We start from the raw sequence: 24,455 nt of genomic DNA on the forward strand, positions 1-24,455 counted from the left end.
GCTGCTGTGATGGTTTCTTTCATCCCTCCCCTTCCAGTCGCCTGCACCCTATTGTGTCCGTTCAGGAATTGCCCACAGCACCCCACATACGAATGCTGTGGGATCAAGAGGGTGTGAGCGATTGATCCCACCTGTGAGCAACACTCTCAGGCTTTCACTTACCCCTTTTCATCTGAAACCCACTTTTCTGGTGGTGTTAGTTGCGTCAGATGTTTTCTTCAGGTTTTCTGGCCTAAAAACACTTTGGAGAAGTCTGCACATGGTCCATTGCTGTTTGGGCACCTGGAGGAAACTCAGCGGAAACATTGATGCAGGATTTCAGACCAAACAAAAAATGCTGACTGTTTGGGCCGGAGCAACTTTACTTTTACAGTATGTCACAAATGTGCAAAGATCGCTATTGTGTTTCATCATGCAAAACTGTTTAAGCAAACGGTTCTATATGATGAGAGAGACAAACCAAGAGATATTTCAGAAAGGAAACTTTTTGGATGTTAAAGCCATTATGCAGAATTCAGCACCAATCCTGGAGGAAGAAAGGATTATGTAGTAAATGCATACGATTTATTCTGGCACATGATGCTTATTTCATCCAAATATTCTTAATCTTAGTGAGTACCCATCCCTACCTTTGATCATACTTTAGTCTTATATATTCAGATTAAATCACCTCTTGGAGCAGCTTTATTGGTGCTTGACTGATAAAATGAACTTAAACTGTAAATGATGGGCCATATTTCCAATGTTATGTGACATGGCAGATCCAGCTCTCATCATTCCTCTCCCAAAATCTTACATCTTGTAAAGAGTTAAATAAAAAACATGTGTGACCGTCCTGTGATGTTGTCAGTCTGGTCTCCGTGTGGGCCTCTTCCTGTCCATGAATCTTCTCCTCATCTGGACCAAGTTTTCTCGATAAACAACTGTTTATTTTAACTGTTGACAGTTGACCTGTGTTTCCCTTCAGAGGTTCCGGTCGTCATCGTCCTGAATCTTCCTCCTTTGGCACCTGTTGCTAACTGCAATGCAGGGATGTGCTAAAGAAAGGAGAGCTGTGGGTTGTTGACTTCTGCCTGACTGTTGTTTTCTTGTCAAGAGTTAGCTGTGCTAAATGCTTTTTGATGGCGACATCACCATGGTAACTGATGCAACGGAGTAAAAGCTTGGTGCAGTCTCCTGCAAGTTCCTTGACAAATAAAATACAACCTTTATGATGAGGGAGAAGACAGACTGAACTCAATTTTTCTGACGGAGAAACCTTTATTTCCAGTTGTCCAGAATCCAGTTTTTAAAATATAAACCTAGTTGGACTGTCTGCTTTTTATTCTTTAGTCTCACAATAATACCACCCTTGGAAGGTTGAAAGCAGTCTGTATGTAGTGAGAGGCAGTTGCACATCACTACTTATTGAGATGTGATGCCAAGGCCTCACAACCAAGTGTAAAGTGTTGATCTGGAAGGAGAATAAGTTGGTGTGCAGACAGTCGGCTTTTTCTGCACACATTCACAGATGAAGACGGTCGGATCTGTCAATGGTCTCCACTCCTTTACAAAACACCATGGCAGTAACATTCACAATCCTAAATGATGTGGTAATGGACTTGATTCTCTTCAAAACTCTTCAAATTCTTTGAAAAACGCTCAGTTTGGTTTTTAGTACCTGTGGAATGAACCGTGGTGACTTCTGACCTCTTCACTCATGAACGGCAGCCGACTTCTCCACGAACCTTAAAGGCCAATTACTCTTCCAGTATAAAAGTATGCAATCTGTTTTTATGACATGTTCAAGTAGATAAAGTTTTTGTAAGTGGGACAAACAGATAAGCTATCGACAAAAAAAATTACAATAAAATAATGTCATGAAGCAAGAAACAGGTTGCAGCAGTTAACATTTACAGGCAGAGATAATTCTGGGACTTCAAAGTAAGAGGCCCAAGTGGGCTTAAGTTGTCGCAAACACATCCACCCCCACCCATATCCTTCCACCTGTCTCCAATCTAGGTCATATGCAGCGCTAGGAAAGGATCAGATGCTCATCTTACCCTTTCAGCTCAGATCTTATCATAGGGACGGTAAAAACTATCCTCAGATTTCAAATATGTTGTTGTGGCCAGCATTGGTCCAGTGAGGAAACCAATGTGTCTCTTAAAGTCAGCTCAGCTTTTATCATGCATGCAGCTCATATGCACAACAGTCAGATAACCAACAGAAAACATTTGGCTTGTACAGCTGAAGAAAAAGTATGCTGCAGGAGAAAGATATCCCTGCAACGCATTGCCAGCTTGGGTGACATGGCAGTTATTAACTGTGCAGTTTTCCTTCAATTAAATAGCTTATCCATTTTTAAGTGTCTCATTTCCTTGGCACTAACCCCAAACATTAACCTTCTCATCCTTAGCACATCTTTGATCTTGATCTTAATCAAATTCAGTGGTTGACCTTGTAGAAACTAAGTCTTTGCATCTTTCTGATTTATTCAAGTAGATAGACACAGGGATCATGTAATAGGAAATACTTTTAAAGATTACCTGACTCAAGGACACACTGTGGGCATATTTGAATCAACCTTGTCCTTCTATGTTTTGTTAAGCACTATATGAACTACTAATTGACAAAGAAGATGCAAACATTTCAGTGTTACAGAATTAAAATAATTTGAAGGAGTCTGAGCTGTTTGGCTCTTTAAACTAATTTAAACCTTGACCCTCCAGGGCAAATAGGCAGTAGAACCATGCAATAGAAAGCAGATGTCCATATGCGTGCACCCACATGCACAAACCACCCACAGATGTTGGAGATTAGACCACGTCAAGGACCTCACTTTTTTTTTTGTTACTCATATTGGTCTAAAGCACCAGCTTTTTCAGTGTGTAGCCTAACTGTGAGTTAAATTCTGGCATCATTTTGACAATATTCATGAACTGAATCTTTTAAGCAATATTGGAAAGACAGATGCAGAACGCGCAATATAAAAAGTTTCCAGGTGGATATTGTGCCAACTGAGCACAATGTTCACAATACCACCCTTTTTATTAGCATTTCAGGGGCTGTGCATAAGACTGCAGGAAAGAGCGCTCATAAAACTGAACTGAACCTTAATAGAGAAGGATATTTTGGCTATGAAGAGGTGTTTTTTACTATTTTGTAGTTATTATACATCATATTCACAAATTCCATCCTGTACGTGTGCATTGGTTCATTACTCTTCAGTGTGTTGCGGTGCAAGCGGTTGCCATGCTTCTGGGAGCTGTTTATGAAGAAATACTGCACTCTAGTGTCAATGAAATAAAACTGCTGAAGAGTGGATTTACCGTGAGGATGGCAACAGAAATCACATAAAACAATGCGGAAGATGACTTGGGACTTGCATCATTTCCATTAAGCGATATATTTAAATTGTGAATAAATACTAATATGTATGTATCTATCGCACAATAATCATGAGATAACATTTTTATTTGCGATCCACATTTATTTTAGAAGCAGCTTTGCAAAATTGTATAGACAGGTCCGAAGCCACATTTAATGCATGGCATCCTGAAATCTACTTGGCATTTTCAGTGTTCCAGCAGCAGCAGCGTTTTAGCTGCATCAAGAGAAAGACGGGCTGCTGCTGCCACACAGAGCAGCAAATCACAGAAACCCCTCCAATCTTATTTGGAGATTGTGTCACAACAGTTGCACTCTGAAGCAGAAATGAAGACATAAAAGAACACTGCAGGAACATGCTGCAAGTCTCGGTTCTGCAGAATGAGTCTGTGTGTGTGCGCGTGTGTGTGTGTGTGTGCATGCTTGCGCGTGCGTACAGTTCAGCCTTGACAAGCCAAACAAAGATGTGGATGCAGATAGAAAGGAAGGAGGGATTCAAAATGATTGCTATATTATTTGAGACATTGACAGCCTGCATGCTGATCCTGTGTTCTAGCTGCACACCTACTGCTCAGTGGTTGAAAGCCAGACACATACCCAACGGAGTTCATAAAAAGACAACATACACGGTAGAAAAAAAGACACCCGCAAAAGTTTTCTATCTATCTGTTTTCTATCTCCTTTGTACAAGGCTGAAAACATGATCACTTTTCTTGTTCAGTACTTCAATATGTGTTTACCTTAGCAAAACTAGCTGCTGTCAAATAAAATCTTGTCTTCCATCCATTTTATCCTGAATCCTGTGCAGGGTCTCCAGGGTCTGCTGGAGCTCATCCCAGCTCATTACAGTCGGGCTCAACCCCGGGCAGGTCGCCAGTCTAACACAGGGACCCATATATAAACAGACAACCGCAAACACCTACAGGCAATTTAGATCATCAATTAACCTTGCATGCAATCTTTTAGACTGCGGGAGGAAGCCAGAATACCAGGAGGGAACCCACAGAAGCAAGGGGGAATCAAAACAGGACCCTTTTGCTGTGAGGCAACAATGCTAACCATTTTAGGCAAAACGACATAGGGCTAAGAGGTTATGGAAGGTCAGATTGCCAAGTCTTTATTTTTGAGTGCTATTATATTATTTTAATCTTATTCTGGTATTGCAGTCACCTAGAGGTTAAAATGTGTAGATACAGAGGTATTAGACACCTTTGTTCACAACAAAGGCCACCGAAATGGAAGTTCACAGGCTGCATTTCAAGGATCTTGTCACGGGACATTTCTCACTGTTGTTTTGTAAAAAATACAGGATCCATGTCCTCAAAACACCTGTCCTGTTTTTCACAGGTCGCTCTGCAGGTTATCCACACTCTCTCCGATGATATAAAACCATTTTCAAGGCCTGCTGCTACAGTATGCCCCCTACTTACTTCTATTGATTCAACAGTGACCTACATTGTGGAGTCCCTAAGCCTTTTCTGCAAATTGTTATTGAACCATTTTTATATGTCACTACCAAAAACTACCTCAGGGCCACATCTAAAACTCCTTTTATTTTATTTTTTTCAAAGATTTTGGAAACAGTTGTAGCTGTGCACCTTCTTTCTTCTTGAAGTAACACAGCAGTAATATTCTTTTAGTAAATTGAGTTGTACAGAAATGGATCAAACTGCTGTTTGGAAATAAAACAAAAACGTAACCGGGAGGATATTGTGACATATCTGAAATGGTCTTTAATTAAAGTATTTAAAGAAACATTGAAACCAAACGTGAGCCCTGCACATTTTGGCACGCTGCCACAACATCTAACAAGCTTTTTGAAAATCTGCTCACCAAACAGGTTTGGAACTGCCAGCAACTGCAAACGTAGAAATTTCTTTTCAGAGATAATGAGTCATTGACAAACAATATATGAGAAATATTTTCCAAAGAAACACCAACTCATTGATCTTTGAAGGATAACAAGTTTCCTTTTCTCCACAGTTTTTAGAGGTAACCTGGCAATAATTTGCGTGGCTGACGAGTCGCGTGTTCATACGGCGGCGACCGCAGATATAATCTGGCTGTGGTTCTATCTTCCTCTAAAGACTACGTCATCAGATCTGGTGAGCCTTCCTGTCATTAAACAATGACGAACAGTAATGAGTAAGATATAATGACAAAATGACTACAATAATTCCTGATGGTAACAGGTAACTCACCCCTTTCACTTTTGTTATGAAGGTGGTGACATGAACCCCGTCTTCATCTGGTCTCTTTCTCATGACAAGAAAGGGTTCACATCCGTTTAGTTTTTTCTCTTTTCTGTTATTAGTTTCTACCATTCTAGTTGATTGTTGAATATTTTCGGGGGTAAGACACACAGGAAATGGCTACAGGGCAGGACTTGAGCCTGGACTGGCTGCATGAGGACTGTAGGACTGCAGGTCTGTGTACGGGGCGCCTGCTCAAACAGATGAAGTATCTACCACCCCTGCTCTTCCTTTATTCTCATCAAAAGAAGTTTTTAAGTTGATAATCATGAGATGGACGGGTTGCCTCTCCAGATTTTACCTTGTTTCTTGCTCATGTCAGTGGCAATGGTCTCCTGTTTCCTCCGACCCCGACATAATAACAGAAATGACTGATGAGCGTCATGTAAAGATGATGTTGTCACATCTTCTTTAATATGGCTACTAATCTTCAAAAAGTACCACTATTTAGCATAAATGTAGTGTTCCTGTCAGCTTTGAACGCGCTCAAGAATCACAAAAGATATTACATAAAAAAATTAATAAATATTGCCATAGTGACTACGGTTTGATCATTACATTAGCTGACTATCTCACTTCATGGTCCATTTCCCTTCTTCTCTTTCAGATATTTCATACGCTCTTCCTAGTTAACCTTTCCCTTTCCTGCAAACCTGCAAAGTTGTACACTTACAGATTTGAAGTCAATAAAAAATGATGGGAATTAAAACCATACTGTATAAACTCATATCATAGTAAACCCAATCTATTCTCTTTTTGTACTCTCCAAGATTCTTCCAGCAGTATCTGATCTGTGAAATAACGCCAAAGGTGCTAAAAAGAGCAGATCTTGAAAGTCCACAAAACTAAGAAAACATGAGGACTCTTATGTTAAAGTCTCCACTTTTAAAGCAAAAACAAACAAAAAAAGGTATAAAGATGTGTCCCTGTCTTGTGGACGTCTGGCTTAAAAAACCAGGATAGCTACAACTAAAAGCTTGATTTAGAAAACAGTGCTATGCCACCCACTGTTACATCTTTACAGTCTGTAGATTTCTTCGAAATGAGATTTCATCAAAATTACATATCTCACTCAAATTATGTAAATATGATGAACAGAAAATGGTTGAAACTCTTAGGTGTGTAATTCTCTATTGGTTCCTAGAGGGCGCCGCTCTTTTTTTCTTTTTCCTTTTTTCCTTTTTTTGTTCTCCAGCTCTCTGCTCGTCTCAAACACTCCCCTCATATTTGGGGCAAAAAGAATCTGGAACCGTTTTACTCTCTTCTGCACAGATGCTTGCAAGAAGTTGCTTCCCTTAAAACACACACACACACACACACACACACACACACACACACACACACACACACACACACACACACACACACACACACACACACAGGCGTGCAGTAAAGTACTTACAGATACACACTAAGAATGGTCTCTTTGGCTCCCCAGGTACTTTTTGGCTTTATTACCTGCAAGGAGAGCTCAAACTGGAGACCACGGTCACAAACACGTGCATGTCCACACACACATTAGCACAAAGATTTGACAGCTAAGCTACAGTTTCTGTTCACACTCTGAACCACAACAAGTGTGTGTACATGTTGCAAACAAACACAAGTGTTGTGTGTTTGGAGTGTAAGTGTTACAGAGGGCTAAGCAAGAGGGGAAAAAGGAAGAAGTGAGTGAGTGAAGATTATGGAGGAGGTCTGGTGTCTGGGATGTGGGCAGCGTTTGAAGAGGAGGAATGTATCAGACGGTGGGCAAATATCAGTCGTAGCTTGGAAACGCTGACACACACACACACACACACACACACACGTACTGTACACACACACACACACACACACTGAGACACACATCCTTGCAGGTCCTGAGGGCTTCACTGGGGGATTAAAAACAACCTGCCTCCGTCCTGTAGCTGCTCATCAAACAGGTAGGTGCTGGTTTGCTGTCTGTTTCATGTCTGCCTACATTTCCTCTTTGTGCGGAGAGTTCAGAACTGGAAATCAGAGTCGATGTGGGCACGTTTTGTTACAGCAAAGTTCTGAGCATGTGCGTTTCTGCACGTGAACCCTTACAAAGCCAGACAAATACGTCATACCAAACATGCTGAACAAGTTAAACTCAATGATGTTACCAACCTTTCTTGAACTTGCTGTGTTGTACAATTACTCAGTGTGTGCATGTGTGTAATTAACTTATACATGCAGAAATTAGAGAAAATGTGTCATGACTGCAGAGGAAACTCTCTACTCCTGTGCTGGATTTGCACACAGCGTCTCACAGCTCTGTTTTATTTTCCCCACTGATTTTTCTTCTTTTTTTTGTAATTTGAAACCTTCACATGGTCCCAGTTTTTCATTTTCATATTCAGTTGTTTTCTTTGGACTGTGAAACTGTGGGAACTGTGTGATTAAGATTAAACAGGACTAAGCATTTACAGCCATGCCAGAGGCTTAAAAATGCTTTAAAAAAAACAGGGAGGGCACAGAAACATGGCGCTTAAACCAACATACTGTTTGATCATTTACATCATGTTCACTGCATTGGTGTAGTAGGGAATTTTTTAAAAATCTTTTTATTTTTAATTGGTAAGGCATTGATTGAAGTTATGTAAATAGGGCAAATATGCTGTAACTCCTTAATGTTGTGTGACTCTAACAAGCCATCACGCTGCAGCCATACTAACACATGTCAAGGGGATTTTACAGGGTTTTAAAGTGTAATAAAACGTAGTCACTGAAGTTGATACTGACCGAACACAAAGTTTTACACATGAAGTGGAGAATGATCTACTAATCCTAAAAGGATGCAGCATGCACTTATTGAACCTGGCAGCATTTAAGACCAACACAGTCAGCACAGCGTCAAGCTGCGAACCCAAGACTGGTCTCACTAGTTCAGCATCCCAGCTAAATGGGAAACATAGTTGACATTTCCTTCTTTGTTCTTGGTAATCAAATTAATTTCCAGGATGTTTTTATGCAGTGCCAGGGGCAAAGAACTTCCTGCATTTATACTGCAGCTCTTTACTGCTCTTTACGCTTTACTGCCTGATTATTTATTTATTCACTTTATTTTTTATTTCATTCATTTATGTATCAACCAATAACTAACAAAAAGCAGCCCACAGCCAATAACAGCATAGCAGCATTTATGCTGGTTAACACCAGGGGAAACAATGTGCCCGATGAGTTCGGGAACCGACACGGGAAAGTAAAGTGGAAAGGGGGGAAAAAGGAGTATTTTATATGGTATGTTTAAAATAAACAGTGAGGTTGAAAATATTCTTGCTTGTATAAGCCTTCTTGGAAGTTAACCAACACTGTAACAAAATGCTGTAAAAAAACAGTCAAATTCTGACAGTAGCATACTGTTTCTCATTAAAACGGTAATATACTGTAGAAAACAATGCATTCTGGGCAATATCGATGGGCAGTTTGCCGTTTCCCATAAAATACTGTAATATACCGTAAATAGCGTTGCATTCTGGGAGTGATGTTTAAATCAACAGAACGCTACTGCATTTCTAGAGGAGGCATGCAAAACAGTTGAAGCCATCTCTGGACTTTCTTTTTGAGGATTATCCATCTGAATCCTGCACTTTATGAGCAAATCACACGGTAAGTTGAAATATCTTTTATCTGTCTGGTGATTACTCTTGTACAATTATTTAAATATCTTTAAACTGTGTTTTATCAGTAGATCTAAGCTTGCAGGACAGTATAGCAGTGTTGTTTAGCATACAATATAATTATTGTAGGTAAGTTAGTCATATTGTTTTTTTGTTTAGTTTTTTGTTTGGTTGGTTTGCAGCTAGAAGCATTATTGTGCCTCTATTTTGGGGATTTTGGAGTTTGTCCTCTGTTTCTGTGTATTTTCACATGAATTGACATGTTATTCACATGTTATTACTCTGTCTTTTTCCTCTGGAAAACGTTCTGTCTTTTTGTACTGCTGTGGTGTTTTGTTGCAGCTACCACCTGCACTGTGAAACTAATTCCACCGGCCTAGCCGTGTGGCAATAAAAGGAAGTTGAGTTGAGTTTGAGTTGCATGGATATCTTTAGGGGTAACATTAACAGCTAACGTCAAAAGACTAACTTTAGCAGAGCAAGTTTAATCATAAGTTTAAGAAATATTGAAAGTATGTTATGACCAACAATTTCTCTGTCACAAGCTTCTTGGAGACCTAGGTTTTTTTCTCTTCTTTCTTCATTTTTATTGCATTGAATTGTTGCCATTTTAAAATTAATTTCATGGAACTAATATGCTCCGTACACTTATATTGTATGTGCCCTACAGATGTCTGCAACAGTGGCTGATGTAGAGAAGACCCTCACCCTACCCTCGACTCCTCGTCTAATACTGCTCGGTATGTGTTCAGTGAAGTGACATACTGTATTTTTCATATCAGATGAGCTTTTAAAGTTATCTATATCCCAGCAAAGCATGCCTGTTCTTCCAAATACAGATATTTATACATGTCAAGATGCTTTCTGAAATTACTCTAACTTCACGTTTCAGGTGGAACAGAGCGTGTGACTGCTGGACGCTGGATGATCAGCCTTGAGGGTCATATCATGCTACTCTGTTTTCAGTGTACTACATCTGCAATCTACAGTACCAAGAGGAGGCTGCCTGTACACTTGAATTCATTTAAAGGTAAGGTTTGTGTTGTCCAACAGACCTTTTTCAAAGCACTCATTTTGACATGAAATTGTAGGCTAAACCCAAGTGTTACTAATAACACTAATGAAGGTTCCATTCCATTACACAGCCAGGGTCCTGGTATTGTTAATGCTAACTCACTGGAAAGACTCTGCTACACTTAAATGGAATGGAAACACAATATATTAGTAACACCTGTGTTTCCCTGCTATTTCATATCAAAACGGCTGCTGTGAAAAAGGTCTATTGTCCTATATTCTCTCTTTCTCACATTCATTCATGTGCATCTTAAACCCTTAACTTAATGACCACTTAATATTAGGGTTGGGCAATATATGGATTTTATATTGATATCATGTTTTGAGACAAGATATCGTCTGGGATTTTTGATATCATGATATTGCATGTGTTGAGACAAAAAAAAGTGTCGCACACTCTGATTCTACATGCATTTCTCTTATTTAGATCTTCAAGATCAATAATAGTGGAACACAGGCACTACTATGTAATATACCTAATAACATATCTGATGGTGATTAGACAAGATCATGCTCCACCAATAGGGTGAAAAAAACAATCGAGAAGCTTACAGCAAATCAAAACTCTTAACAAAGAGTGAGAGTAACGACAGCCAATTAGATCATTTCAAACAAAGTGACAAGAACCATAATGTCTCATATTGCATAGAGATTTGAATTGTGGTTAAGTATATCCAAAAAATGTTAAAAATATATATTTATGTAAATATAGATTTTTAATTGTTATTCAGAAAAAGTTAAACATCAGCTCTAAATTAACTTTATAAACCACATAATTTAAATATCCAATAATCCAAGGTACTTAAAGGAAGACACTTCATGTCATACTCTATATTCAATCCATGAGGTCACAGAATTTTCTATTATGCTATTGGATACACTGTCTGAAAACCCTGTGACATAGACTGAATATAGAGTATGACATGAAGTGTCTTCTAAAGTACGTCAATTTATTGAATATTTAGATTATGTGGTTTATAATCTTCATTTAGAGCTAATGTTTAACTTTTTCTGTATATCTATTAGAAATCTATTCAACGTACATGTATTTTTTATCATTTTTGGATATACTTAACCACAATTTAAATCTCCATGCGATATGAGCCATTATGGTTCTTGTCACTTTGCTTGAAGTAATCTGATTGGCTGTAGTTCCTGTCACTGTTTGTTTAGAGTTTTGATTTGCTATAGGCTTCTTGATTGTTTTTCTCACCCTAATGGTAAAAAAAGCACCAGTAGAAAGAAACAGTAGTCATCCCTACAGTATCATCACAACATCGATATTGAGGTATCCAGTCAAAAATATTTTGATATTTGATATTTTCCATATCACCCAGCCCTATTTTATATAGCAGCAGACTATTTTTTCCAACCTCTAATCTCAGACTACTGTGTTTTTCAGGCGCTTCATTGGGATCAACCCAGAAAAAGGGACCAAGGCCAGCGGGGGCAAGATTGTCTCCAAGAAGACAGGGAGAGTCGTTCAGAAGAGTCACAGTCAACCCCCGTGTGTCCTCTCTTCTGAAGAACCTCATAGACTTTGAGTGGGATTTCATATAGGTCAGTGAGATCTCTCTACCCAGGAACTTCACATCAGTGTAGCCACGGTTATTGCCCATTTTTTGTCTTTCTACTGAATTTGCTATATTAAAAAATGTGGGTATTTATGCTGTAGAGCACTGCAGAAAAATGATTGTTTATGTATTTTGTATTAAAAAGGCAGCACTACTTGCAATGGCATGATGCATAATTCCTCAAACTTTATTTCAAAGTTGATTAGTGTTCATTGTGTTCACAGTTGATGAAAGAATGGGCTGCCTTATTCTGTTATGCACATTTGAAATGTCCAACTGTAATGGGGAAAAAAACTGTTTGTTTAAATTCATACTGCCTCTTTACAAATAAATGTTGGCTTATATAATTGATCTAATATTTTCTAAGTCTCTTCTTTTCCATAGATTTTTATTGCTGCATTTAAGTTAACTGAATCATTCACTATGTTGTATAGAATACCACGTTAAATTTGCTTATTTGCTAATTGCTAGTAATATGCTCTTTACAAAAATGACTGCACGGTACTTTATTTGGGATTATGGTAAAATTCTGTTGTTAATATAAAAAACAATATTGTGGCTACCTTGCCACTAGTTTACTGTAAATCCAATAAAATACAGCAATATACTGTGTTTTACTAGATAGTATTATAACAGTAATAAACTGTAAATTAAGTTTACAGTAAGCAAACTGTAGAAAAACAGTAATATACTGGCAACCCTGCTGCCAGTAATCTACTGTGAAATCAAGAAAAAACAGTAATGTACTGTAAATCAGTACACAGTAATATACTGTAAACCAGATAACAGTAGGAGAACTGTAAAATTAACAGTAAACTACTGGCAACCCTGCTGCCAGTATTTTACTGTTAATTTACATGACAATCGTTTACAGTGAAGGGCTGAACATTTTTTTGAAGTGAAGAGGAAATGGACGGTGTCCACGTGCTGCACCATTTGTCACTGATGCATTTTCAAGGACCTGTGAGCAGCATTAATGGAGACAATCCAATCTGCTGCTTAGATTTCCAGATACAAATGCACATATCTGATATATATCTGAATTATTTCATGGAGGCCTTAAAATGATCAGACTATCTGAATCTTTGCACTTTTTTTCGATGCTTCCACATACAGTACATAAGACATATCTGATTCACACCATGCAGGACATAAAAAATGCTTCAATTTACCCGTGTAATATAAATACTGCCTAACATATATTATAAAATGCTATTACATTTGAACTCATTTGAATTCTTACATTTATCATCAATGAACAGTTTTCTGAAGTCAAAGTGGTGCTGACTTTTGGACCTTTAGTGCAACTTTATTATTTGTTTATTCAGAACTTCTGTTTTTTTTTAGTTCCTACAAGGCGCGCAGGAGATATAATGTTCATCATAATGGGAGAAATGCATAAGCATTAAAGTAAAACATCTCCAGCAACAGTGAACACATTAAAAATAAGATATTATCACACCCAATAATCAATCCTGAGATCAACATGAACATCTGTGCTTAATTCTACTCCCTGGTCACACATGAAGTAACGTTTGGGGATTCATCAAAACCAGTCCAAGCTTTCACATTTTAACACATTGCAAATTTCATTACAATCCATTCAAATCAATACAGTTCTATTTTTAAACCATGACACTGGCAGAGCTAGAAGTATTTAAATTAATCTTGTGGATGGTTATAGAGTTAAGTACCAACAAATGGGCATCCGACAGCATTTGTAATGCTGCTCTTATATCATTTAAATATTCCTGTCTGTCATGTCCAAATCCAAATTTGCGATTAAATTATTTAGACTAAAGGATAACACCTCTGTGTTATAGTCCACAGACTCCTCCAACAAGCTTTGGAACTACAGAAAAAGGATGCAGCTTTCACAAACAACAAAAAAATACCAATCTGATGGTCATGATGTCATGGCTGAACTGTGTATTATACCCTTTAAAAAATAATCTATAAAAGGTAACATAATTTTGCCCAAAATGTAACTTGGATAAAGTAAAAACTCAACCTTTTCAACTATGTTTTTACAGTTCTGGTCATAAAAGCCTGTTTTAAGGGGTCAAGTGAGCATTCCCCTCCTCTCCAGCCTTCTTTTCTGTGGGCCTCTTCTGTATTTATTATTACAGCTTTGCTCTAATGATTGTAGCATGAAGTGAAGTTGGGTGGAGATATTGAGATCTGGATGCGTGATGTCACGGATCCTCCACAAAGCCAAACAGGTCACATGACAGGGTCAGGTTTTATCAGACCTTGAATGTGCTCTCAGGGAATTTTTGCCCTTTTTTAATGTTTAATTTATGAATTTATGTATTCCACCAGCTGTCGCCATGGCTCTCCTGTTCGGGGGCATGCTGCTGCTACTGTGTAGTTTTGAAACTGCTGAGGCCACTTTAAGCACCGAGATGGACTATGGAGGCGTTCCTCTGTGGATCAACCGCCTGCTGGGGGAGCCGAGTGTGTTGACTCTGCAGGGGCGGATGGACCCCGCTTGGTTCCGCGCTAACAACCCCCAGGCCTGTCCCGAGCAGTGTGACTGTCCAGTTCAGTGGCCCACATCACTCTATTGTGACCAGCGAAGGCTGAAACACATCCCTGACCACCTACCTGAAAGAACCCAGTACTTGTTTTTACAGGTAGGAAAAACACAGACGGTTTGCCACTAATGCTGTAACGCTAACTATTGTATATTTACTTCATTTGGAAATCCAATCAGGCAATATTTGCTCTCGTTGCCAGGGTAACAACATTTCATTCCTGCCTTCCTCTGTCCTGGCCAACGTCACTGCTCTACATTGGCTCATCCTGGATAACAACCAGCTGCAGAGCGACCAGCTGGAGCTGACCTCTCTACAGAACATGACCAAGCTGCGCTACTTTTTTGCAAACCGTAACCAGCTGAGTTCAGTGCCCAGCGGTCTACCGACTGGGCTCAAGCAGTTGAGACTGGCCCACAACAATATCAGCAGCATCAGCCCGGGTGCTTTCCAGAACCTGCGCAACCTGACGCTGCTGCTGCTGCACGGAAACAGACTACAGACCATCGCGGAGGGAGACCTCAAAGGTTGTCTTACCTGTCATCTCCTTTCTTTGCATATACACACGCTCACACACAAAAAAACATGTCATAGGTAAAATTATCCATAAAATTAGACTCAGTTTTGGTGGGTGGGTCAGAATTACAAGGTGGGGATTCAATGTCTAATTACTTAAATACTCTATTTACTTAAAATTTTGCATAACTTGAGCTCAGTGTAGGGTTGATAGAGGGTGAGAAATGCCCAGGACTGACTTAGGTAGGAGCACCGGGTGATAAAAATGGGAAAGAATGTGGGATAAAAATAAAAAAAGAGGCATATTTCATTGCGCATCTGTCTTTGTATCAGACTCTGGTTAACTCAATCCATATTATTGGGATTTTATGTATTTTTTTAAATCTATTAATGAAAATGAATAAATTTTTCTGTGCTTCAGCATACTCATTTGGGTGAAAGTAGTGATTATCAACTTAAAAATGCCAACATAACATTACCTTGTCACCTTATGTGGGGCAGACTGGGTCTGAAAATGTAGCACTCACTCAGTACTTCAGGTTTTTAGGATAGTTTGACATCACAGACCCAGATCAAGGATTATGTAACATCCTAAGTAGTGCAAAGTTGCAACACATTTCAAGAGATACACACCACAATGGATCAAAGTGGATCAAATGTCTAACAAAGATGTGACGACATGGCTAAAAAGGGAGAGAAAAAAAACAGCTTTCACTTTGCACAGAAACTGTGTCTTTTATTAAAAATGTTTATAGCTGTTCCATTCTTTAAAAAAAAAAGTGTAAATATTGTTTTGTACATTGTCTCCCTGTCTTCTCAGGTCTGGTCAGTCTCAGCCTGTTGGATCTCAGTGCAAATTTGTTTTCAGTGGTTCCCAGGCATTTACCGCCCTCAGTAGATCAGCTGTATCTGTCAAACAACTCTCTCAGCGGCCCGGTTGAGGACAGTTTTGTTGACTTTCTCAACCTTAAGTATCTCCGTCTCGGTCGCTGTGGCCTGCAGAGCCGTGACATCCATCCACAGGTCTTTAACCGCTCCAGCCTGGTGGAGCTGGACCTCTCCTACAACAAACTGACCACCATTCCCACAGTCCCCACCACACTGCAGTACCTTTACCTGGAGGCAAATGAGATTCAAGGTGATGTGCACATTTAACACGCTCACAAAGACGTCCACTTTCACAACGTTAATGTAAAGGTTTCAATAACTCTGCATTTCTGATGAACGCTCACGTGTTTTTGTGGTGTGGTAATATGAAGGGTAACCTTTAAATGTGGAGAAATATGCAAAGCTTTGAGGAAAAAAATGTAGAAATGTGAAGAAAAAAAAAATCCCAGCCTGAGCTTTTTTTGCATAGGGACAGCCCTGGTTTCTGGGGTGGGGCTGGGTGGCAAAAGTGGTGACACAACTGAGGGAAGGGCCTCGTAAGGGGACAGGGAGTGAAAACATATGAGCTCATGATAGAATATAGAGAGACTACTCAAGGTGGTAAAAGTGCAGGGAAGTAGAGAGCAGTGTAAGAACATCTGTGACGGATTCAGAGGTAAGAGTACCAGATGAGCCAGAAGTACATGCTGTTCCCCTCTTCAGTCTCCCTTTCCTCTGTCTGTCTGATTTCTATCACTTTAACTCATGTCACGCCGCAGCAGCAGCGTGCTCAGGACTCAAACTGTGACTCACATGACCAAGTAGCCGCAGAGAGCTGGGGAGAAGAGTTTTTTTTTGCATGGATTCTGGCATAGTGAGAGTCATTATTATTATTTTTTTAGTCTGTGATGTCGTAGACAGAGAGTCTGTGTTCTAAAAAGACAGACGGCAAAACACTCCCAATACACCTCATCGTCTAGCTAGAAAGTGAAGAGCTACTGGTCTGTTCCTGTCTGCCAATGGCAATAGTGCGGGCTGAGAGGAGCTCTGCTACAGAACCACACAAGAGAAAGCAGAAAAGAGTGCTGCTATTTTGTCTGCCACTGTTTTTCACCACAGCACCTGTAGAAAAGGAGCATTTTGCAGTGTGCTTTCAACAGATGCCTTTCATAAAGGTGTTTCACTTTTATCATTTGCATTTGATAAAAACACATATTGGGTGTCCTACAATAAATATCTGGTTAACTAACTGTACCTGCTGTCTGACTGTTTACCACAGAGTTCAACGTGACCAGTTTCTGCAGAGAGGTGGGACCTCAGTCTTACTCCAGGATGAAGATCTTACGGCTGGATGGAAATAAACTGTTCTACCACCAGCTGCCCCCTGACTGGGTGTACTGTCTGCGAGTGCTTCAGAATATTTACATTTGAATCTACCCTGTGAGCATTGATTAAAAACCAAGTACTGTATGAACCCCTCCAACCCCATCTGGTGCTACAAAGAAAAGCGGGACTGAACCTTTGAATTTATCCAGCTAAATACATTTAAGCTAAAACAACTTGACAATAAAGCTTGAAACCACAGAGAATGGCTCTAAATCATCATTTCCTCAGTTTGTAGAGACAGAGAAGACATTCAAAGTTTTCTTTTTCTTTTACAAAAATCAAAATTCTGAAAAACAGAATACATTTTCTCTTATTACTGGATACCAATCTTTACCAAGTTCGGCCTCATCTGAGTCGCACATCTGTGTGTTATTACTGAATGGGAACCGTGGCAAACTGTGATTGCTGACTTCAGTGAATCATGCGCAGAAAACAGAAAATATGTCTGAATGGTAGAATTCAATAAACTTACCATGAGAGACTCTGTCTCAGTTAACACAACAGAGCTGAGCAGCTACAGGAGCTGCACACATGGAGCCTAAAGGTTAAAATAAACAACATTTTGGCCTAGGAGGACGAGATGATGAACTACGATTTGATAACTGATGTCCATGGAGTTTGGTTTGTATTAGCAACATAAACCTCATCACCAGTCTTTCTTTTTCCTAAGAGTCGAGCCAGGCTCTGACTACTGCAAGAAATTGTAGGTCAGAATAATCTCTTTTCCTTCCAGATCCTCCAATATTTATTATATTGAAAGGGATAATAAAGGAAGCATGTCATGGCAGCCATTTAACTCACTTAAGAACCATATTTGACAGCACTCCAAGTTTCACAAATGCCGCATAAAGTTTTGCTTTTTACAAGTTTTCATCGATCACAGGCTGTCCAAATTGGCAGAAATGTTGCATAACAGGAGGTGAGCTCACATCCGAGCATGCTTTAAAACTGGGTACACTTACGTAGAAGTAGTACAAGTAAAACCTTCCTTTCATCTTGTAATTTTCAACTTAAAATAGAGGACCATTACAAATTGAAATTGATACAGTCATGGAAATGGAAAGTTGTGACTGAAAAGAAAGATTAAGTTGGCATTTGTCATAGACCTAAAATCAGAAAAAACAGACTATATAACCAACTTACACAATGGGGAGAGGGGGTGGGCCAAATTGGAGCAGAGCTACGGTCCAGAAATTGCCCAACTGACTTGCTAGGAAATATTAGGTGAAGGTAGGAACTGAGCCCAACAGAAAAACACAGACATGATTCAGAGCAGTTTCCAGAAGAGCAACAGGGTACATGAAGTCAGGCCAGACTAACTGGAGGTCAGAAAGAAAAAGGGGAAAATTGAAATCAGCTAGAAAACCTCAGGTTAAAGGAAGACTGAGTGTGTTTTGAATTGACAACATGGCAGACAGTTGAGAAGAAGGCCAGCATGCAGAGCAGAAGAGACTGATAACAGGAGACGGATAGGTATCTGTTAACTTTACACCTCATCCAGCATCTGTAATCCAGCACAACACAGACAAACACAGGGCCACACCTTAAATATTAAGTTCCACTATCTATTAAACACAAAGAAAACACAAAGAGATGGAAGCTCTTGGAAGGCAAAGGCAGAAGAATGACATATCTGTGATTTCTCATAATTGTAACATCCATCTCAGCATGCAATTAGAAGCGACTTTGAGACAAAAGACGCACTTGCGTCTGACGGCACGTTGGGTGGCCTACTGTACTTAAAATGCCAGTGTCTGTCAGCATGACATACAAATAATACCATGTAAATCTGTAGTAGAAACCATGTGGGATGAAGGAACCATTTATGTAGTAAGGTAGAATCATTGTTGTCTAATAATCACTGTGCTGTTGGTTTGTTCTTGGTTTTTTGTTGCACCATTCTCCATGTTGCTATTCTTAGGAGGTTGCATATGGTTTCTGTATAACAACAAAATGTAAAGGTCAAATTATGACCTACCCAGTTTGGTTTACTATGTTTAGTGCAAACAAACAGGTTTAGTGGAGGGAAAAGAAGAGTCTTATATGAGTCACTTTGGAAACCTGAAATGTTTTCTGAGTAGAAGTTTCTTCTTTTAATAGGTAATAAATGACTATGAGGCGGGTGGCTGAAGTACCGTCTATCTGAAACCACCTCTTCAAGAATAAATGCGTCACATCAGAAGAAACTAGTCGTGTCAGTATTCAGACTATTTGAGAAGCCTCAAGAGATAAATATAAAAAGATGCTTTCAAAAATAAATTTTTATACAAATAAAGTGCTCAACATTTTATCATGAATGATAGTATTCCAAGTGCATGAGAGCCTGTGTTTCTGTGTGTGCCATGTACTGTTTCCCAAAAAATACACAAACATATACATATGCATATAAATATAAATTTACATGTACATAAACGACGTGTTAGGACATTACCAGCATGTTTTACATATAAAACATGTTCTATAAATGCTGTGAGTGTGACTGATGGTCTGAGCAGCCCAGGCCGCAGTATGTCTGGGGAACAAGTATTAAGTGGGGAAGGTTTGGGGAAGGTTGCACAAGTGACGGCCTGCCAGCAGTCTGCTGGGTACCGATGGAATCCTGGTGGAAGGAAACGTGCTCAAGGAAAAAGTTCACTTGTTACATGCTTCTGCTGAGGCTCTTACTTGTTGCTCACATGAGCGAATATTTCCACAATTTTAAGATGTGGTGGATATGGAACGAACCAATGAGTTAGAGTGGTCTGACAAGTCCAAAGCCGGCATGTGAAGTGAAACATAGGTGGCTCTCTTTTATCAATCAAATAACTTTTTTTTTTATATTGTACTTTACCACAACACAATGGAGGCCAAAGTGATTTACATTGAAAACAAGAAAAATCACAGCAGACGTGTAAGGTAAATAACTTATAAAAACAAAACAATCACAGAACCTGAATCAAAGAATAGAAATCTGAAAGTGACACCATGCTAAAAAGTGTTAAAAGCCAAAACCCAGTAAGATTTCCGTATGTTAAATCCATAATCTGCCGTGGAACAGTTGATGTTTAGAGCTTCTGATGAAACTGTCTGTAAAATCACTCACTTTTTCTTTTTCATGACTATATATCAGATTGAATGATGCTGAAACAACATTTAAAAGTCATTGTATGCAGAAAAGAAATGAGACGGTTATTAGATTCCTGTCATCTCCTGTACATTATATGTTATATATGTCATATTTACAGCCTTCAGACTTATACATGGTAAGTTTTTTTCATAAATTGTGAAAAAGACGACATTTATGTTGGTAAAGCATTATTTGATTGTTAAGTTGGTTGTCTTTACAGACATTTACAGTAACAGGAGACTAAAACTCTGCTGGTGAACCCATTAAAAGTCTGGCCATTCCTGTCCTCTGAAATAAACTCTACTTTGGAAAATACCAGTCAAAACAGTCTGCTGTGAAGCTCCCTCCGGTGTCATAATACGAGGTAAGAAGCTACAGAGCCCAAGACCCATCACACTTTGCATCTGTCTATCCACAAACAGACTTTCTATATTTTCTAAGGTTAAGTTTGGACTGGTTCAATGGCCAAACACTGACAGTGTCAAGTAACATTCATTTTTGAAAACAACTACAATAAAAACATGAAGCAACATTTTTTTTCCTCGTCAACAGGTTCCACATAATTGTATATTGTTAGTTAAAAGCAGAAAAAGTTTGTCTAACTATTTAGGTTAAACGTATTTTGAAAATATTACTTCAATTAGTCAGATTACTTTGAGTCTTTATTCCATAATCTATTTGGGATTTATTTGATTGACGTTTTTTTTTTTTTGATAAGCCATCTATCTATTGACATTATACTTCCCACACCCAAATGATTCTCGTAAGTTATTTTATTGTTTGTATAAGCTATTTTACTATTTGTTTTTTTTTTTTCTAGCTGTGTGTATCCTCCTGGTGGACACATTATCTACAACGGAGACACAACTTTATGACACTTGGCAGCAAAGATAATATGGACGTTTCATTGTATCCTGCACAGATCCAAGACACCCTGTGCTGATGCAGTAAAGCTGAGCTCCCTCCATGCTTCACATTAGGTATTGTGTTCGTTTTTGCATATGTGAACATACTGTACCATATGACTTGACAATAAGTTACAGATTTGTCTCATTTGTCCAAAGGACACTCTCACAGAAGCTTTGTGGCTTGTCAATGTACATTTTGACAAATTCTAGACTGAGGTTTTGATGATTTGCTCTCAACAGTGGAGTCCCCCTGTCCACTTTGGCTCAAACTGGGATGGATGCTATAATGGATGCTGTGATGCATTGATGAACTTTGACCTTGGCCAACTAAACTCTATTTGGAATGGGTTCAATTTTCATTTAGAGAATCAGAATCAGAATCAGAATCAGAATCATCTTTATTGGCCAGGTTCGAACATTGTCCAACAAGGAATTTGACTCCGGTAATTTCGCTCTTTGGTGATAAAATAGAATAAACAATAAAAACAAATGTGGAATTTCTATGATACAGAATAAACAGTATAAACATTTAAGGTGCAGCAGTTTGAGGTAGAGAGAGAAAAGAAAAGAAAAAGGGACAGTTCTGAATAAAATAAACATAACCTATTTACAATTTTACAGGGCAATTATACAAAAAAAAATACAAAAAGATTATACAAATTATACAAAGAAATACACAGTGAGGGGTGCAGCCGAGTGAGGCAGACATGGTTGTCAAGGAAGGTGCTATATGATTTTTGCACGTGATTGGTTACTCTGAGAGGAACTAGAGGAACATCAAGCTGCTTGGAGAAGGTCTTCTAGCCTTTACCTTCAACATGCTTGTCAAGATTATTCTTTCTGATCCCCTCAGAAAACTCTCTCCTTTGCTTTCTCTGGTCCGTATCCAGTGGAGTGAACACGATGATACGAAACAGGAGAGTGATGACTTTTCATCCTTTAAATATGCAGACTGACTGACTTGTGATAATAACTACTGGACACAGTTTAGTTTAATATGTCCCTATGGTCAAATTATTTTCAGGCTTTATAGGGGTACTTACTAAGTTGTCCAGGCCATGTTCAACATTTTGTTTTAAAAAGAATGATTCTGTTGAATCACAATTCAAAAGCAATGTCTGCTTTTCATCTGTTGAGTTTGCACAAAATGCTGATTTAATATTCCTTTTGTGAGATTCACGTTATTTTAGTGTCACTGTAAACTCCTTCCTATCCAACCACTATTTAATAAGGTTTGAATTTAACATTGTCAACATTAAAATGCATAATAAAGGGTGTTATTTTATCTTCTGATAACGCCGTAGTCAAATTTAAAGAAGTCATCATTTCTTATCTTCTTACAGAACATAGTGAAACAATCGATCGGTATGACCCAAATTCTACCTCTGTGGAGATTAATTTCCTTGTCAGCAATACTGCAGACTTGTTGCAGTCAGCTTTAGATGCTGTTGCTCCTTTGAGGAAGAGGGTTTCTAACCATAGCAGCTTAACTCCCTGGTATAATTCGCATATCCGGATGGTGAAACAAAAAGTGCATAAAATGGAAAAGTGGAAAAGTGGCACTCTTCTAAATTTGAAGATACAGTAGAAATCTGTCTGTGGCAGGGTGGAGAGGTTGATGACACTGGCGCCCCACGTTGGGCAGTGTAGCACGGCGAGTGCTACGGGGGCCCGACCGACAGGATGGAGAGACACAGAGTTTCGTGCAGACCCTTTTATTTGTCACAAAACACCAACATGTGCACAAGCATCACACAGCTGCAGCTTCTCCGACCCCTCGCTGCTGTCCTGCTCCGCCTTATAAGGCAGGCAGGGTGGAGAGCGCGCCACTCAGGCGGATGGGACACAGGTGTGTGTGTCCCATCAACCTCTCCACCCTGCCACACTGTCCAAGACTGAGCGTATCGTCTGTCCAGCCAGTCATTCCTAACCTCCTCAGATAAGCAGCTGGATTCCACCACACTTGTGCCCACGTCTTCTGCTAGGAATCTTGGTGTCATGTTCAACAGACAGCTGACCTTTAAGGAGCATGTTGCCTCGGTTTCCGGTTCTTGCCGATTTGCTCTTTACAACATCAGGAAAATCAGACCCTACCTGACAGAACAATGGCACAGCTTTTGGTTCAGGCTCTGGTCATGTCACGCATTGACTACTGTAATTCCTTGTTGATCGGCCTCCCTGCGTGCTCAGTTAAACCTCTGCAGATGATCCAGAATGCAGCAGCACTTCTGGTCTTCAACCAGCCCAAGAGAGCTTATGTCACTACGCTGCTAATCTCTCTGCACTGGCTTCCAGTTGCAGCACGCATCAAGTTCAAAGCTCTGCTTTTGTTTACCAAACAATTACCCAAACGGTTCCTGCCTACCTTTACTCCTTCATCCAGAGCTGCACTCCCTCTCGACAGCTCTGCTTGGTCAGTGAAAGACGCCTGCTGCTTCCACAACAACGCAGCGTGAAATCAGTAGCCAGACTCTTTTCCTCATTAAGTAAACTTCTGAGCTCATCAGAATGACTTAGAACATTTTTCCGGCTCTTGAATGACTCAGCACTGAGAAAGCTGCATGCACTTATGACAAAATTATAAGCCACCGTGGCAGCACGGTGGCTTAATGGTTAGCACTGTTGTCTCACAGCAAGAAGGTTCCTGGTTCCACTCCCAGGCCCAGCAGGGTCTTCCTGTGTGTAGTTTGCATGTTCTCCCCGTGCTTGCGTGGGTTTCCTCCGGGTACACCGGTTTCCTCACACAGTCCAAAAACATGCATGCTAGGTTAATTGGTGATTTTAAATTGCCCGTAGGAGTGAGCGTGAGTGTGTCTGGTTGTTTGTCTGTATATGTGGCCCTGCGAAGGAATGGCGACCTGTCCAGGGTGTAACCCCTGCCTCTCGCCTGGAAATTAGCTGGGACAGGCTCCAGCAGACCCCTGTGACCCTGCAAATGATAAAGCGGGTAATGGATGGATGGAAATATTATGATGGTGAATCTAAGACAAAGTTTTGCTGAATAAAGGGACTGTTGTAGGGTGGGAAGGGAACAACAGAAATTCCTCCAGCACTGGCATGGCAGCACCTGCGTCCGACTGGACTCTCAGCAGTCTGACCAGCACTTATCCAGCTGGACCCTCCCATGTGATTTCTTGCTTGTGTCGTTCTCTCAGATGTAAGTGGCTTTGGATAAAAACATCTGCTACATGACAGTAGTATCAGTAGTAGACTCTCATCATGCATAAAAATACAGTCTAATAA

General features: G+C 39.7%; 1 protein-coding gene and 1 long non-coding RNA gene across 2 annotated transcripts; both read left to right on the plus strand.

The window, feature by feature from the left end:
- Window positions 1-7,362: 7,362 nt before the first annotated feature.
- On the plus strand, window positions 7,363-17,760 carry zgc:113307 (uncharacterized protein LOC553753 homolog). Its single transcript, XM_061728620.1, has 5 exons — window positions 7,363-7,543; window positions 14,215-14,528; window positions 14,632-14,956; window positions 15,766-16,083; window positions 17,092-17,760. Exons 2-5 carry the CDS (start codon window positions 14,223-14,225, stop codon window positions 17,241-17,243), a joined length of 1,101 nt encoding a protein of 366 aa, XP_061584604.1. The 5' UTR covers window positions 7,363-7,543; window positions 14,215-14,222; the 3' UTR covers window positions 17,244-17,760.
- On the plus strand, window positions 9,916-11,872 carry LOC133449467 (uncharacterized). The gene is made up of 3 exons (XR_009783039.1): window positions 9,916-9,984; window positions 10,137-10,274; window positions 11,721-11,872. It is a non-coding gene; the product is annotated as an uncharacterized LOC133449467 (long non-coding RNA).
- Window positions 17,761-24,455: the final 6,695 nt, after the last annotated feature.

The sequence above is a fragment of the Cololabis saira genome, chromosome 8 (genome assembly GCF_033807715.1).
Source record: "Cololabis saira isolate AMF1-May2022 chromosome 8, fColSai1.1, whole genome shotgun sequence".
Lineage (NCBI taxonomy): Eukaryota > Metazoa > Chordata > Actinopteri > Beloniformes > Belonidae > Cololabis > Cololabis saira.

Excerpts from the sequence above, each read along its gene's own strand:
- zgc:113307 (XM_061728620.1), top strand. The coding sequence starts at position 14,223 with ATGGCTCTCCTGTTCGGGGGCATGCTGCTGCTACTGTGTAGTTTTGAA. Across the intron at positions 14,529-14,631 it reads CCCAGTACTTGTTTTTACAG|GGTAACAACATTTCATTCCT; the intron begins GTAGGAAAAACA and ends TCTCGTTGCCAG. Across the intron at positions 16,084-17,091 it reads GGAGGCAAATGAGATTCAAG|AGTTCAACGTGACCAGTTTC; the intron begins GTGATGTGCACA and ends TGTTTACCACAG.